Here is a 14566-nt window from a genome sequence, read left to right as displayed (position 1 = left end):
CTATCTATCTATCTATCTATCTATCTATCTATCTATCTATCTATCTATCTATCTATCTATCTATCTATCTATCTATCTATCTATATATCTATCTATCTATCTAACTAATTAACTAACTAACTACCTACCTACTTAACTAACTAACTAACCAACTATATAATATACTAACTAACTATATCTTTATATATTTAATTAATTTGATCCCCTCCCCCATAAATTCAAAAAATCAATTCACACTTTCAGAATTAACTTTTATTTTATTGATATTTTTCAAGCAAATTTTTCTTAAGTTTGGAGATTTTTTTTAAGGAGACAAAAAAGTTTTATTTGTATTTGGTTTTCTTTTGCTAATTTAGTTAATTAGGGAAATAATTAAAATTACTGCTAGGATATTATTTATTCAATTATGATTATTGCTAGTATTGTTGGAATAACTGCCTTTGCGAGGCATATTTGGTGACTTTTTGGGGGACTTTAAGACATTTATAACACCCAAATCATTTTCTGGCGAGGGAGAAGAACCGGCACCCGAATTACGCCTGGACGAAGATGGTCTGACATTAGTATCCAAATGACGAAAGCTAACAATGAAAATAAGAAAAAAAAAAAATAAAAAAATATATTTCAATTTAAAATGAGCCAACTTACCGCAATGAAACATTACTCTTCTGACCACTGTCCTCATTATTGCTATTGAACAGAAAAGCCAATGGCCATGATATCCACGAATTGTGATCTATGGAGCTTTGAGTGCGTATAACGGGATTTGTTGTCCGCTGACTAACTACCGGCGATGATATATCCAATGATACTTTTGGTGTACCCGCCTTATTGATAGCCGGATTATAGATTTTCGGATCACTGACCATACGCACGAAGAATGAACGTTTCTTGGCCAAAGTGTCTTCTTTCTTCTTATTGATAATTTCGGTAAGTTCATCGTGTTGTTCTTTCTCGAGCAGTTCATTGGCGAAATCCACAATAATTTCCCAGGCATAATCAATATCTTCGGCGGTAGCATTTTGAGCTACAGCACAGAAACGTATAATGTAGCGCTCATTAACACAGGCCGGTACCATATGTAATTTACCCGATTCGTTGATGGCACTTAGCAGTTTTTCGTTTAGTTTGTCGGAACCTTGTAAGCGGAAACAAACGAGACCGAGCTGTGAAAGAGAGTAAAATTTTATTTGAGTATGAAATAATAAATAAACAACTAATGATTTTATCTGGGGGGAATTTTCTCCCTCTTTGGTCCATTTAATAAAAAATTTAACCTCAGGGAGGAAAGATATATGGAAACATAAACATATAGATGTATTCCGCTACAGGTCCCGTTGTGTGCTTGATTCGATGATTTATTTTGAGTCTATAGTCCTGTCTATATGCTTGACTATAGACTGATCTCTAACCTTGACTATAGACTGATCTATAAACTTGACTATAGACTGATCTACAGTCATGTCTATAGACAGATCTATAGTCTTGACTATGGACTGATCTATAGTCTTGACTATTGTCTGATCTATAGTCTTGACTATTGTCTGATCTATAGTCTTGGCTATTGTCTGATCTATAGTCTTGACTATTGTCTGATCTATAGTCTTGACTATAGACTGATCTATGGTCTTGACTATACTGATCTATAGTCTTTACTATAGACTGATCTATAGTCTTTACTATAGACTGATCTATAGTCTTAACTATAGGCAGATCTATAGTCTTAACTATAGACTGATATATAGCCTTACCTATAGACTGATCTATAGTCTTAACTATAAACTCATCTATAGTCTTGACTATAGACTGATCTATAGTCTGGGCTATAAACTGATCTATAGTCTTGACTATAGACTGATCTATAGTCTTGACTATAGACTGATCTACAGTCATGTCTATAGACAGATCTATAGTCTTGACTATAGACTGATCTATAGTCTTGACTATAGACTGATCTATAGTATTGACTATAGATTGATCTATAACCTTGGCTATAGAATGATCTATAACCTTGACTATAGAATGATCTACAGTCTTCACTATAGACTGATCTATAGTCTTGACTATAGACTGATCTATAACCTTGACTATAGAATGATCTATAGTCTTGACTATAGACTGATCTCTAGTTTTGATTATTCCATAAACATTTGAGTTTCCAAAAACACGGTCTTTTCGACAGAAAAAGCGAGGAATAATGGCAACATTTACAAGTTTCGTGATTCACCCAATAAAGACAGTTTTAAAAGAACCAAGAACGTATGTTTAACAAACGAAATCCTATTTTAGCATTTAAATATACATACAAAAGAATAAATCAACTCCGACAGATCTGCTGTGATGTGCTAAGTTCCTCCCACATAAATTTATAAATTCATGTTGTTTGATAACCTAATGTATGTAAATTTATGGCGAAATTTCTTTTTATAATTTGGCAATTAATCATAAAATCTTTACAAATAATTATTTACAAAAAAACACGTAGTCTATCATATATATTTTGAATATTTTTTTACAAAGATCATGGAATGAAATATAATCATTAAATAAAAATGCCAAAAAGTCTATAAAAATAAGATAAACTAGTAAGAAAACAAAGGTTGGCCGTGCTCGACTATATACTGACCTACTATACATACAGCGATATATATCTAAGTCAACAGAATCAACAGAATTAAAGGTTTTGAATCTATAACAATTGTGGATCAATCATGATAAAGTTTTTGGTATTGTGTTCTATCTGCCTGCCGCAGTTTTTAGGTACCTTCCTCCGATAAACCTATTTTTCGAACAAATTTTCGAAGTGTTATTTCTGCTTTTTTTAATGTATGTAGTTCTAACTGTAAAGTTGTAGGGTACTACCAAAATTTAGAAAATCCCATTCAACTATTAAACAAAAAATCAAATATGTATAAAAAAACAAACAAAGTACTCTTACAAATATGACAGCAACGTCAACTACTTGTTTTCATACGTTTTACTTTCGCATAATTGATTTCAATTGAAATCCAATAAATAAAAGATAAAAAAAATCATTGTATGTTTTTGACATTAGACATTATAGGAAATCAAAAATCAATTAAACTGTGAATACACTGCTTAAGTATTTATTTCAACGGCATATAACAAGAGCAGAAACACAATGGAAACGACAAGAGATATATAACTACTTGTTGCTTTCACTGTCAGAGCTTCTTAATCACTGTTGTAATAGAGGGTTTTGTTTAGTTTGTTTGGGCAGATATAGCGTTTAGCAATACGTATAAATGATAAAATTGTTTTATCAAAATAAGTGTTCTGTTCGGGCAACGTCTTGCGCACTTTTACGTTCGTCATAGTATGCAGTGTTGTGGGTCCACTAGGCCTAGTGGACTAGGTGATGAAACAAAAAACAAATATCCGCGCGACAATGAAACGTAAGATCGGCAAAGACATTGCAGCTATCACTGTAGTCGAATTTCGTAGACCATGGCTTGCAAAAGTTCAAAATTAAACTGATCAAGTAACTAAAGGTAAGCAACCTAACGACGATAATATAGCCTGGAGCAGTTAGAACTGGTCTTAATTTTCGTATAAAATCATCTTTAGCGATGAGATCAATTCAATGTCGCAATACTTTGCGAACTGAGCACAGCGACTTCCAATGCCAACATAATTTAGTCATGGAAAATTTGATATTTTCGATAGACCTTTCAAATGATTAGATAGAACTTTTTTGAATCGTTCAAGCCATGTTTGACTATAGCTCTCCGAAAATCCTTTCTGACAAAAGATTCACAGCTAGGATAACAAACTATATATTTTATAAACATGTGGAAGATAGATTTTACATCCATCGTTTGAACAAAATGGTCTGGTTCAGGCAACACAATCACTGTAGCATCTAACTTACTGAGATGTTGGCTATAAAAGGAACGTAAATCTGTAAAAATTACTACAAGATTTACAATATCCTAAACTAACAAAAAATTTGCTATTTAATCTTTATCTGGTATATATACAAAAACAATACTGATTTGAGAATGACGTTAAAGCAAAACATTCCAACCATGAGGGTTCCAGGATATTGGTTCCTGCTTAAATGAAGGGAAATATATACAAAAGTAATAATTCACACTCATTTGCTTGAACTCTATTGGTCCGCTACAACCACTTGCTTGACATCGTATTTGAAAGTCGCTTGTATTAAGGGTTTTAAGGATGATGCTACGTTTCTAGGAAGCCATTTTGATATGGCACTTTAACAACTATTGTCGTAGCTGTTACAACAAAGAGACTATCCAGTAAAATATTTTAAAATTTTGGTAATGAGTATTATAGGTAATGTAGTTATTTCATACATTACTTGGTAATGAGTTGTCGTTATCAATGACATAAATTATTTATTTTTAATAGAATTTGTAGTCAATTGTCTATATTGTATGTCCACACTAGGAAACTTTTGATTTTGCGTGAGAGAGAAAGTATTCATATCTCTCGCGGTACGTAATTTCTGAAACACACTACGCGTCTTCGCGTCAAAGCATTACGTGTATTTTATACCTATTTTAAATGTAAATTTTTTTGTTATATTTTTTAAAAACTTCGCTTTTTTATAGCTTTTATTAATTTTTTCATCAAATTGATAAATACGCATTAAATAAAGAATATAAAATGTCAAAATCAGCTGACATGTTCGTGCGCCGCTTGTGATGCTTATAAATAGAAAGGTATTCTTCGCTTTTGGCTTGTAACTTTCAGCATATAACTGCCGTCCACACTAGGAAACTTTTTTTGGGAAAGAAAGAAAGAATATTATTTATCTCTCTCGCGGTACGGAGTTTCCCGTTCTCGGAAACTTGTTTTGTTATTCTTTTCATTCGGGACAGTCCCGAACTGACCACTTAACCTACCACTTGTGATGGCCCCTATCCACCTGACTACCCAGGTGACCGACCATTTTAACATGGGCTTGTCCTACGAGGAAGTCAATCGTCACTCTACACCCTACAAAGAGACAGTAAAGAGACAATTGCCTCCGCTCTCGCTTACAAAGGGAACACTAAAGTGACGACTGTCTTCATTCTCGATTACAAAGAGTTTATTTGTGACGAAAGACCAAAAACATACGAATTGGAGTCAGCCAGGTGGTAAGATATTAATGTAATTAAAATTTAAAAATTTCAAGTGTCTACTCTCCAGAATACTATGGGACAATAATGTGACGATTGACCCAAAAGTTATAAATTTGAGTTAACCAGATGGTGGCATATTATTAGAAAGTAAAAATCATTTCTCCAAAAGATGGGTAAAATAACTACTTTCAGAAGTACAAAAAAAACAAATTTTAATAGTATAATCTCTAGGTTACCCGCTTACAAAGGGGACACTAAAGTGACGACTGTATTCATTCTCGATTACAACGGGTATATTCGTGACGAATGACCCAAAACATACGAATTACGATCATTCAGGTGGATAACTATTAGTAGAAATTACTGTCTTTTTCGTATGCATTGACTCTTTGTCGAACTGCTGGGCGTACAACATAGAAACAAAAGTTTCTATGTGTGCGCATTAAGGAAACTTCAAAAGGGAAGTAAGAGAAAGTTTCTCAACAAATGTTTCCTACTGTGGACGAGGTCTAAATACATTAATTCTACTTTTTTGACAGACGCATAGAATGCGAGAAAGCGTAGAACGCGTGGTGTGGACCTCCAGCTTAAGTCATAGAATATATCGTCAAATAATCAGCCAATCGATTATCATGTCAATTGTCTAGTCAATCGACTGGTCTTCAGGGTATTCAATAGACTGGTATATAGATTATTTTCTAGAGTCAATAAACTTGTCAATAGACTGGTTTAAATGCCAAGTCCTAGTCTATTCAAAAGACTAGTATAGAGATGAATTAGTAGGACAATATATTATTTTATAGGCTTGTATATTATAAAGTAAATCAGCTAAAAGTACATTTATTAATAAAATTTAGATTTAAAAAAAAAATTAATTGTCCATGCCTTGTTCATGACATGACATGTGAATTAAATACAATTTTGGGAAACTCTGCTCTGAGCATATAAAAACTTAAAACCCTCACTCATGGATAACGTAAATGAATATGCGTGAAAAAAATGGAAAAAAATATTTGTAAACATTTGTTAACAATATAATTAAGTGATCGTAATATTTATTTTCTAAACAATTTAATGACCAATAAACAAACCTTGAGCTTTAAGACAAAATTTCAAACGTAAAAACATTGACATAACAAGAGGGCAAAGCACAAACTGCAAAATTTCAATTGACAGACAGACATCCAAACGTGTAGTTGGGTATATGTACATGCTTTACGTCACATGTCAGCACTGGTAGTTCTTAAGATCATGATCTTTTTGTAACATTTTATTTTAGAAAACAAGATTCGAAAGAGAAACATTTCAATAACCGGATGTAGGTTTAAAATTAGAATTTCAGTGACCAGCTCTGTTTCGCGTGCTGTTGATTTATTTTAAAACTTAAAACACGTGATTATAAACACGAAATAATTGTAAAAAATTTCATTAGATATTTGATAAAGTTTGTATAAAAAATACCAGTTTTCATGTTTTTTTGTTCTTTTTAACAAACTTTGTTGTGATTTTTTATATTTTTGTTTACATTTTATAAAACATTGAAAATAATTTTAATAAAATTAAAAAAAAATATTTAAAAGAATTGGAATAATTAAAAAAATAACCAGACATATTTAACATTCAAACTTTGAACTCTGATAGGAACAAAGTCATTTTTTAGGAATTTTTAAAAAAATCTCATTGAGGTTTTATTCACCTTAATGCAAGATTTGTCTTTTTTTATATAAATATTTAATCATAAAGTAAATAAATTTTTATTCAAATTAAACAAATATTTTGTATTTTAAGTGAAAAATGATATTCCCTATAATATTTAAAATAAATTGCGTATCATCTTTAAAAATTTCTTCCCATAACTACGAATTCTAATGAAACTTCACACAGTTTGGCCGACAAAATTTTAGAAATTTGGGAAAAAACAAACTTACCTTAACTTGATTACATATTTCGAAACGCTTGTCTTTAAGCACATGCTGTTCGAAACGTTTGGCCAATTCGATATGGTGTCTTATGTATTTTTGTAGTCCGGAAATTCCATAAGAACGTAAAACGAACCTGTGAAATGAGTGAGACGAAGCAAACAACAAATAATCAAACAGACAAAAATAGACATTATTAGTATTTCTGCATGATCATTTTGGGTAATTTTTTTAAATAAATATAACAACAAAAGAATACAAAGAAAAAGGTGCTAAATTTTATTTTTAATAAACAAAATATACTTTTTAACGTTCCATACGTACCACAATTTCAGTGAACGAAAACGTCTACTCAATGGAACTCCCCAATGACGATAATCGATGGCAGCATCAGAATAGCCATGTTTTAAATACAAGGGATCCACTACCAAGGCCGAGGTCAAACGGATACGATCACGTACCCATAAAGTGGAACAATCGAAATTGGTTAAAAGCCATTTGTTGGGATTTGTATTAAATGAATCGGCATATTCAATACCCTAAGGAATGGAATGTTAAATGTTTTTATTCATCACACTAATTCCATTGACAAATATAATAATTTATCTATGGAATCTTATATGCATTAGTCTATTGATCTCTCTATAGATTATATAGAACAGTCCATTGATTGACTATTCTGTGATCAAGTCCATGCACTAGCCTGTTGATTAGTCTAATATATGGTACAGTCTATGGTCTAATATATAGTATATGCAGTCTTGTCTATAATATAGTATAGTCTATAGACTAGTCTATGGACTAGTCTATAGTTTAGTCTATAGTCTAGTATATATAATATAGTCTATAGTCTAGTCTATAGTCTAGTCTATAGTCTAGTCTATAGTCTAGTCTATAGTCTAGTCTATAGTCTATTCTATAGTCTAGTCTGTAGTCTAGTCTATAGTCTAGTCTAAAGTCTAGTCTATAGACTAGACTATAGTCTAGTCTATAGTCTAGTCTATTCTATAGACTAGACTATAGTCTAGTCTAATCTATAGTCTAGTCTATAGTCTAGTCTATAATCTAGTCTTTAGAGTAGTCTATAATCTAGTATATTGTATGTTCTTTAGTATAGTCTAGTGTATAGTCTAGTGTAAAATATATTCTATAGTCTAATCTATAGTTTAGTCTAATGTCTAATCTATAGTCTAGTCTACAGTCAAGTCTATAGTCTAGTCTATATTCTAGTCTATGGTCTAGTATATTCTATAGTCTAGTATAGTCTACAGTTTAGTTTATACAGTTTAGTCTATAGTCTATTGTAGTCTTTAGTCTAGTCTATAATATAGTCTATAGTACAGTCTATAGTATATTCTATAGTTTAGTCTATAGTCTCGTCTATAGTAAAGTCTATAGTCCAGTCTATAGTCTAGTCTATAGCCTAGACTATAGTGTAGTCAATGGTTTTGTCTATAGTCTAGTTAATTGTCCAGTTTATAATCTAGTCTTTAATCTAGTCTACGGTCTAGTACGATGTAGTCTAAATTCTATAGTCTAGTTTATTGTCTAGTCTACAGTCTAGTCTACAGACTAATCTATAGTCTAATACATAGTCTAGACTAGACTAGGCTATAGACCACAATCTAGTGTATAGACTAGCTTATAATCTAGTCTGCAGTCTAGTCCATGGGCTAGTCTATTGTCTAGTCTATTAGTCTAATCTAAACAAGTCTATAGTCCACACTCTAGTCTAGTCTATAGCACATAGACTACACCATGAAGTTGTTTATCGACTATTCAATTGTTAAACCAATGTACAATGAACTGTTTTAGATGTTAATCCCTGCATTAGAATCACCTCTTCAGAAACATTCAACACTCACCTTTAGTAACGGCTTCAATTCTGGACATATAAAAGAATTACCAGCATAGGCGGCATCCACGTGTAACCATACTCCTGGAAATTTTTGTAATTCTTGGCCAATTTCATACAAGTTATCGAAAGCACACGAGCCCGTAGTGCCCAAAGTTGTGGAGACAAAGAAGGGTACAAAACCCTGCAATTCATCTTCTTCCATGGCCTAAACCATGTAAACAAAGTGTTAGCTTTTAAGTTATATTCGATAAACTTATATTATACCTCAGCTATAGTTTCACCTCTCAAACTGGCATTCTCATCGGGTTCTAAAATTCTCAACTTAACAAATGATATCATGGCCGCTTTTTCCACACAACTATGGGCTTCTTTGGAACAATAAGCCATTAATTTCGATAGCAACTGACACTCCTCTACAAAGGGATGTTGAGACTTGAGACGTTTCAAAGCTTGAGCACGAGCAGCCAACATTGTTACCAATATACATTCAGAGGCAGATGTCTAAAAGATTTTGTTTTATATATTCAACAATCAATTTTACGACCTATATTTACTTGAACCCACCTGTATAACACCACCACCAGTACTACCTTCCTTTAAAGCCAAAAAGTGATCTGGCAAACCAATAGCCTTACCCAACCAATCCAAAACTATAGTCTCTAATTCAGTACAAGCAGGACTAGCGGCCCATGAAAATCCTATACAACCTATACCATCACCCAACATATCACCCAGTATTGAGGGAAATGAATTGCCTGCCGGAAAGTAAGCATGAAATCTTGGATGCTGCCAATGCGTTACACCCGGCATTATTTTATCCTCAACATCCTGCATAATTTTATCCCAATCTTCAGGATCCTTGGGTGCCTCAGCTTTGTGTGTAAATAATATAAAATTTCAATTTAAAGATCTTGCGTTTATCCCCTCTATAACTTACCTGGTAGTAGGTGTCTCAAATAACCAGGTTCTACGCTTGGTGTAACGCGACGCTCATTTAAAGTTTCTAGATATTGACATATATATTCCACCATTTCGGCGCCACGTTTACGAAACTCATCGCTATCCATAATGATGAGTTTTTCAAAAGCTGAAAAATTTATGTTTCATTTTATTGTGAGCCTTCTTTTTATAATTTTCGGAAAAATATTGAACCCTAGGATATATTTTAGATTTCGTTCTGCATTAACTAGTTCTATTTCGGGTACAGATTCTAGAGCAGTAACTTTGAATAGTTACTTAATAGTTTTTAAAAAACTTGTTCTTACTAAAGAAGATTTCGAAATAATGTTGAAAACATTAAACCCATACCGATCATACTTCTTTTTCCTTTAGAATCTGTTTAAAAAAACTAGTAGTTTTGATTCTAGAATAGCTTCCAAGGAACTAGTAAATTTAAAATTACTTCTACAACTTGTTTTTTGGAGGATAAATAAAATTTCCTCTATAAATTGACCTTAATATTTGCAATAATAAATAAAATAGTTCCAGAACTCTCCAAAAGAGGATGTATATCGCGAGACTTTATTTAAGAGATTAAATATGGCGCCCACAGCACTAAATATATATTTACCCACAGCCAGAAGGCAATTAGGGCAATATCAGGTGATAGAATTAAATCTAAGACCGTATTGGATTGTAAGAAAGCTTTAACTGAATACTCTCCCAGAGGTAAGGTTTATATCATATAGGTACCAGACCACTCGAGAGTAGTCGGCAACGAAAGGGCGAATGTAATAGCTTTAATGAGAAGCTAACTCGAGACAGTTAACCTAACAAACGCAAAACCATTCGACGCAACAAAATTTGAACTAAAAATATGGATGAGAGAATTCCACAGAACCCCGAAGATCCTATGGGTTGACATTGATGAGAGCAAGGCGAAAAATCTTCTCAAAATGAGCAAGTCAGTAGTTAATCTGATCACGAGCACATATATGCAAAATTGGACGTGTGGATTCAGACGAATGTAGAGCATATGGAGAGGACAGTGAAACTCTGGAGCACTACCTTTTTCATTGAAGCACTATATTTGGCGTCATAGTTAGACCCAAGTATCGTGGAAGTGATGTTATTCCGTAAAGAACATTCCTGACTAACACTGATTGGAAAATTATTAGGTATTACGACCAGGAAACTGAGTTTCTGAACACTGAAAAGTAATTCATTCTGTAATTTTTTATGATAAGGAGCGCGCAACAGGCACGATAATGGTCCAGGTCCTGAATAACACTGATTGGAAAATTATTAGGTATTACGACCAGGAAACTGAGTTTCTGAACACTGAAAAGTAATTCATTCTGTAATTTTTTATGATAAGGAGCGCGCAACAGGCACGATAATGGTCCAGGTGTATTTCTTCGAATTTGATATAGTATACATCCTCCTATCAACCTAACCTAATCATATTAAAGTTAAGATCAGTTATCGACAGTCCCCTTTTAAAGTCGATAGAAAGATTTTAGTTTGTTTTTATAACCAACACTACTTTAGTGGGGAGGGTATATTGGGTTTATGCTGATGTTTGTAACGCACAATAATATTGGTCCTATATCCACTTTAAAGTATACCAATCGGCACAAAATCATTTTCTGAAATGATCTGATATGATCTATTGTCCCAGGGACGAAGCCTATTGAAACTGGTTAAGATCGGTGCATTATTTGACCTAGCCCCATACAACTGAACCCCCGAATAGGGTTTTGTAAACCTTGGAAATTTGGCACATGATCATTTATGATAGCGTAGACGAAGCCTATTTAAAATGGTTAACATAGGTCCATTATTTGACCTAGCCCCATACAACTAAAGCCGCCGCATAGGGCTTTTAAGTTCATAATTATGTTTAATATACTCGTATCTCAACAAAAAGCTACAAATCCAAGTTTCATATTAGCCTTAATGACTCTCATGAACTTTTTAATTATAGGGCCTTATTGTACCCTATCCCATATAAAATGTCCCCTTCAAGATTTGACTCAAATGTCCACATTTAAGTATATGTGAGGCAAGGTACAATTTCAATTGAAATGCTTTATTATGAAAACTAAATCACATGTTATTTTTGTAACAGGTGTGGGCTATTATATGATCGGTCTCACCCGACTATAATTTCTTACTTGTTTTTTTTTATACCCTTCACCTTCGTGAGAAGGGTATATATAAGTTTGTCATTCCATTTGTAATTTCTATAATATAATTTTCCGACCCTATAAAGTATATATATTCTGGATCCTTATAAATAGCGGAGTCGATTAAGCCATGTCCGTCTGTCTGTTGAAATCAGTTTTTAGAGGATATTGGAATCTTCAATAATTCTGTTAGACATGCTTTCGAGAAGATCGCTATTTAAAATCAGCAAAATCGGTCGGTAATTAACGGAGATATGAGCAAAAAACCGAGACAACCTCTGAAAATTTCATCAAAAAATGTCATATTTTTTTCATGCTTTGTTAAATAAGCAACAAAAACACTGTACATAGAAAAAGATGTACACGTGTGTGTATATGTATTTGCTTTTTTAGCTGTGTATTAAAATTTATAAAATTAATATGTTTAAAATACACTATGGTGAAGGGTATATAAGATTCGGCAAGCCGAATATAGCACTCTTACTTGATTTTTTTTTTAATTTTGTCACCGTACTCGCTTTTATAAAGCCAGTACTAAGAGTTGTAATCATTTTCTAAAGGCGAACATAATATATGGCGTATAGGATCAATTATTGACCAATGCTCTTAACATATAGAGCTTTTGGTTCACATAAAACTTATTTGCGCAAATTTTCGTAATTATACTCTGTATTTCTAAGTTAATAAGGGGTTATACCAATTGTGGACCGATCCACAAAACTGTACTTTCAAACAGTTATGACATTTTAAAATATATTCCGGGGGCCCACTTGCATGAGAGCTTAATGAACGCATTGACCGATATTTCCATACTTGTGTCAATCTTTAGCTATTTTCTTTGGATTCTATACTGTTTTCCAGAAGCAGACTAAATCGTTTTAAAATTGATTAAGGACCCACTGTATATACTTTTATGGGTCTTAGACCAATAATCCGATGTGTTACAAACGGAATCTCGAAAATTAATAGGCCGATTTAAAATATTTTGATGAATATTGTTAAGAAAACTTCTTTTGAAACAGATAATTCCATCAAAATGTGAGTTTTAAAAACTTTTTTTGGAAGGTCATAGAAACGAGAATGTGGACAATAGTCGATATATACCTAGAACAAGTTTTGAGGGTGCCAAATTCATAATATATAGTTACAGAAGTGGTACCAGAACCATTCAATATAACAAGTTTCCAATCCTTACCACTTCTACAAAACCAATTCTAAATGAGACGATTTGAAGCAAAAATCATTGGTCTCAAAGCCAAGGTAATACAATCTAAAACTAATTGTTGAACTAATGCATTTTTTCTGGTCAGACAAATTATTTTCTTAGATTTATTTAACAACATATTAAAAATAATTGAACTATTTTAATTAAATAACTCCAAGAAAATTGAATTACCCCAAATCTATGGATGGTAGAATTTTAATATATATTTTTTTTAATTTCCACACATTTTTAAAATTCAAGTCCCAAGTGCAAGTAAATCATCAGAATTGAACTATTAAAGGCAATAATTTCATTTATAAACATATTAATATATTTAATATCCTGCAATCTTTTCAATTATCTAATTTAAATTATTAATTTTAATTTGTTAAAAAAGTTTAAACTCTTTCATATTTTAATCAAATTTATAATGATTTTTTTTTTAATTTTTTAAAACAATTTTCTTTTAATTTAACACTTACACTTTCTTTATTTAAACAAAAATAAAATAGATTTATTTTATTTTAAAATTCTTATAGTAAATTGTATATTTATCCTTTATTTTTTGTACACTTTCCGTATCCGTTTCCAATTTCCGTTAACCGTTAGAAGCTGACGACAAAACTTAACTGATGATCAGTATGACAATGTCTTATAAAATAACCTCGGTATCCTTTTCCAGACATCATGTACCCTTTTAGGGAGATGTTAGGAAGGAAGTCATCTAATAGTAAGTATATTTAATACTGCAACAACAATTATAACAAAAAAAACTACTAAAGGAAAAAAAGCAATATAGACAACAGCAAAAATTACAACAACAACATCGGTGGCAGAGCAGCAATAAATAATTGAAATATTTGTGGTGCTCTACATCTAATACGAGTACCAATTTACTTTTTATGTTTTTTTTTTGTTTTTCTCTATCTTTATCTATCATTCATTCTCTCCCTTTCTTACGTTCGTGGTACATTATTCACTAACCAACAAGTATGCAACCGTTCATTATTTCATCTATTTCTTCATTTAGACTTTCATTCAACCACAGTTAAACCAACTCGAGTGTTTGAAATATTCTAACATACAAATTCAACAATTTGCTTTTTTCATCTTCTTATATTCTTCCTTTGATATCATATGCATAGAGGGATGAGGTTGGTATGTTTTGTTTGTTATTCTGTTGGTATCATTCTGAAAATATTTGTCATTAGACGATAGATGGATGGTATGGAGTCGATAAATAGTTTATCACTAATAAATAAATGTAAAAAATGTACATTCTTTATTACTGTCCTGATCAGCTAACTAACTAACTAACTAACTAACTGACTAAATAACTAACT

At 32.1% G+C, this 14566-nt stretch overlaps 1 protein-coding gene across 1 annotated transcript; it reads right to left on the bottom strand.

Annotated features, from left to right (window-relative positions):
* Positions 1-297: 297 nt before the first annotated feature.
* On the bottom strand, positions 298-14356 carry LOC111685422 (tyrosine decarboxylase). The gene is made up of 9 exons (XM_046954649.1): positions 13706-14356; positions 9829-9978; positions 9456-9763; positions 9156-9392; positions 8899-9096; positions 7358-7572; positions 7043-7169; positions 649-1166; positions 298-581 (listed from the first exon to the last, which is right to left on the bottom strand). The coding sequence occupies exons 2-9, from the start codon at positions 9956-9958 to the stop codon at positions 401-403; spliced, it is 1914 nt and encodes a 637-aa protein (XP_046810605.1). The 5' UTR covers positions 9959-9978; positions 13706-14356; the 3' UTR covers positions 298-400.
* Between the last annotated feature and the right edge of the window lie 210 nt (positions 14357-14566).

The sequence above is a fragment of the Lucilia cuprina genome, chromosome 6 (genome assembly GCF_022045245.1).
Source record: "Lucilia cuprina isolate Lc7/37 chromosome 6, ASM2204524v1, whole genome shotgun sequence".
NCBI classification, from domain to species: Eukaryota; Metazoa; Arthropoda; class Insecta; order Diptera; family Calliphoridae; genus Lucilia; species Lucilia cuprina.
Note: the sequence above shows the minus strand (reverse complement) of the source record. Positions and strands in the feature narration are given on the sequence as shown.

Bases quoted from the DNA above. Each gene is read 5' to 3' on its own strand.
- LOC111685422 (XM_046954649.1), bottom strand. From the start codon at position 9,958: ATGGATAGCGATGAGTTTCGTAAACGTGGCGCCGAAATGGTGGAATAT. The intron at 7,170-7,357 runs GTACGTATGGAA...CTCATTTCACAG, and splicing joins TTTCGTTCACTGAAATTGTG to GTTCGTTTTACGTTCTTATG. The intron at 1,167-7,042 runs GTAAGTTTGTTT...TCTCTTTCACAG, and splicing joins AAATATGTAATCAAGTTAAG to CTCGGTCTCGTTTGTTTCCG.